The 2,004-nt window shown below is 44.3% G+C and overlaps 1 protein-coding gene across 1 annotated transcript; it reads left to right on the top strand.

Moving 5' to 3' along the window:
- Positions 1-363: 363 nt before the first annotated feature.
- On the top strand, positions 364-1,760 carry BAG5 (BCL2-associated athanogene 5). The gene has a single exon (XM_008949665.1). The coding sequence runs from the start codon at positions 370-372 to the stop codon at positions 1,708-1,710; it is 1,341 nt and encodes a 446-aa protein (XP_008947913.1). The 5' UTR covers positions 364-369; the 3' UTR covers positions 1,711-1,760.
- The last annotated feature ends 244 nt before the right edge of the window (positions 1,761-2,004 follow it).

The raw sequence follows: 2,004 nt of genomic DNA on the forward strand, positions 1-2,004 counted from the left end.
ACCCCAGCGGGCCCGGTTTTTGCCGCTGTTTTTCCCCCGGAGCGCGGGTTTGTTGTGCTGCCTTCAGCGGAGCGGACGAGGAAGGGAGGGCGGAAGGTTGTGGATAAAGGCAAAGAGCTGGTCTTGTGGTAACTGAAGTGTCACTTGTGAGGCCCGAGCGGCAGCAAGGTATGAAACAATAGGGGAATGGCCATCAAATATCAGCCAAGTAGTTTCTGCCTATTGCTAGTGATATTTACAGTAACTGTAATGCTGAAGTGATTCAGGATGTCGTGAAAGTAGTGACATGTGCTTGCATAGTACTTTATTAATCACAAGTCTTGATTTCACTTTCCTTGTAGTTCCTCTGAAGCTAGACAAAAGAAGAGAATGGACATGGGTAACCAACACCCATCCATGAAACGGTTGCATGAAATACAGAAAGAAGTCAAGGAGATTGAGCAGCAAGTGCTTGTCTTCAGTGGTCTGTCTACTGATCGAGATTACAAGCAATTAGAAAGGAGTCTCACTAAACAGCTTTTTGAAATCGATTCAGTGGACACGGAAGGAAAGGGGGATATTCAGCAAGCCAGGAAGCGGGCTGCTCAGGAAATAGAGAGGCTGCTTAAGGAACTGGAACAAAATGCAAACCATCCGTGCAGACTGGAGATAGAGGCGATATTCAAGGAGGCACAGTCACTTGTTGAACGCAAGATTACACCTTTTTACAAAGGGGGTAACTGTATAAGTGACGAATTTGAAGAAGGTATTCAGGACATTATTTTGAGGCTTACCCAGGTGAAAACTGGAGGGAAAGTTTCTTTACGTAAAGCAAGGTACCGCACTCTGACAAAAGTGTGTGCTGTCCAGGAGGTCATAGAAAGCTGTGTAAAGCAGCAGCTGTCCCTGCCGCTCTCTAACGATGCACATCCTTCTGTCTCCAAAATTAACTCTGTGATGTGCGATGTGAACAAAGCAAGAGGAACTCTTATTGCGCTCCTGATGGGAGTGAGTAGTAATGATACCTGCAGGCATCTGTCCTGTGTGCTTACAGGCCTCATTGCTGATTTGGATGCTTTAGATGTCTGCGGTCGCACGGAAATAAGAAACTACAGAAAGGAAGTAGTAGAAGAGATCAATAAATTGCAAAAGTACCTGGACTTGGAAGAAGAAGCAAATTCTACTCATGCTTATGATCTGGCACAAAATCAGTCCATTCTAAAAATAGAAGAGATCCGCAAGAAAATGAAGGAAGTCAATTCTTTACTTTTAAAAACAGAGAATGCTTCCGATTTGTATTTGGGGTCCAAAGCGGAATTGCAGGGATTGATTGCCCGCTTAGATGAGGTGAGTCTTGGGAAAAACCCCTGCATTAGGGAGGCCAGGAGAAGAATTCAGACCCTTATAACGTACATTGATTTGAAGGAAGCGCTTGAAAAAAGGCAAATGTATCCTGAGCAAACTGCTGCTGAACATCAGTCTCATAAAGCAGTTTGGACTGTTCTGGGAAACTTGTCTCAAATTCAGCAGGAGGTCATTTCATTTGATGGAAACAGAACAGATAAAAATTACATGAGACTGGAAGAACTGCTCACCAAACAACTTCTAGCACTGGATGCTGTCGATCCGCAAGGGGACGAGCGGTGTAAGGCTGCCAGGAAGCAAGCGGTAAAGCTTGCGCAGAATATTCTATACTACCTGGACATGAAAACAGATGAATGGGAATACTGAAAGAGCCATGGCCTAACATGGAAGAATGTTTTCTCCTTTGGCACTTTATGCAGATCTGTGCTTGCTGAAATCCCGGAGATTGCATAAGCAGTTGACTGGGCTATATGTCTGCTATCCCACGCAGTCACCCACTTGCCATGGCAACTGTCAGTACACCATCAGCAATTCTGGTCATTGCTGTAAGGAAGGAAGTGTGATTCTCTGAAGGAATAGCTTAACACTTGATCAAATGGCTTATTTTCTTTGGGTTTGTTTTTTTTGGGTTGGTTTGTTTGTTTGAATAACCTTGTGCAA

This window comes from Merops nubicus, unplaced genomic scaffold (assembly GCF_000691845.1).
Source record: "Merops nubicus isolate BGI_N331 unplaced genomic scaffold, ASM69184v1 scaffold37751, whole genome shotgun sequence".
NCBI classification, from domain to species: domain Eukaryota; kingdom Metazoa; phylum Chordata; class Aves; order Coraciiformes; family Meropidae; genus Merops; species Merops nubicus.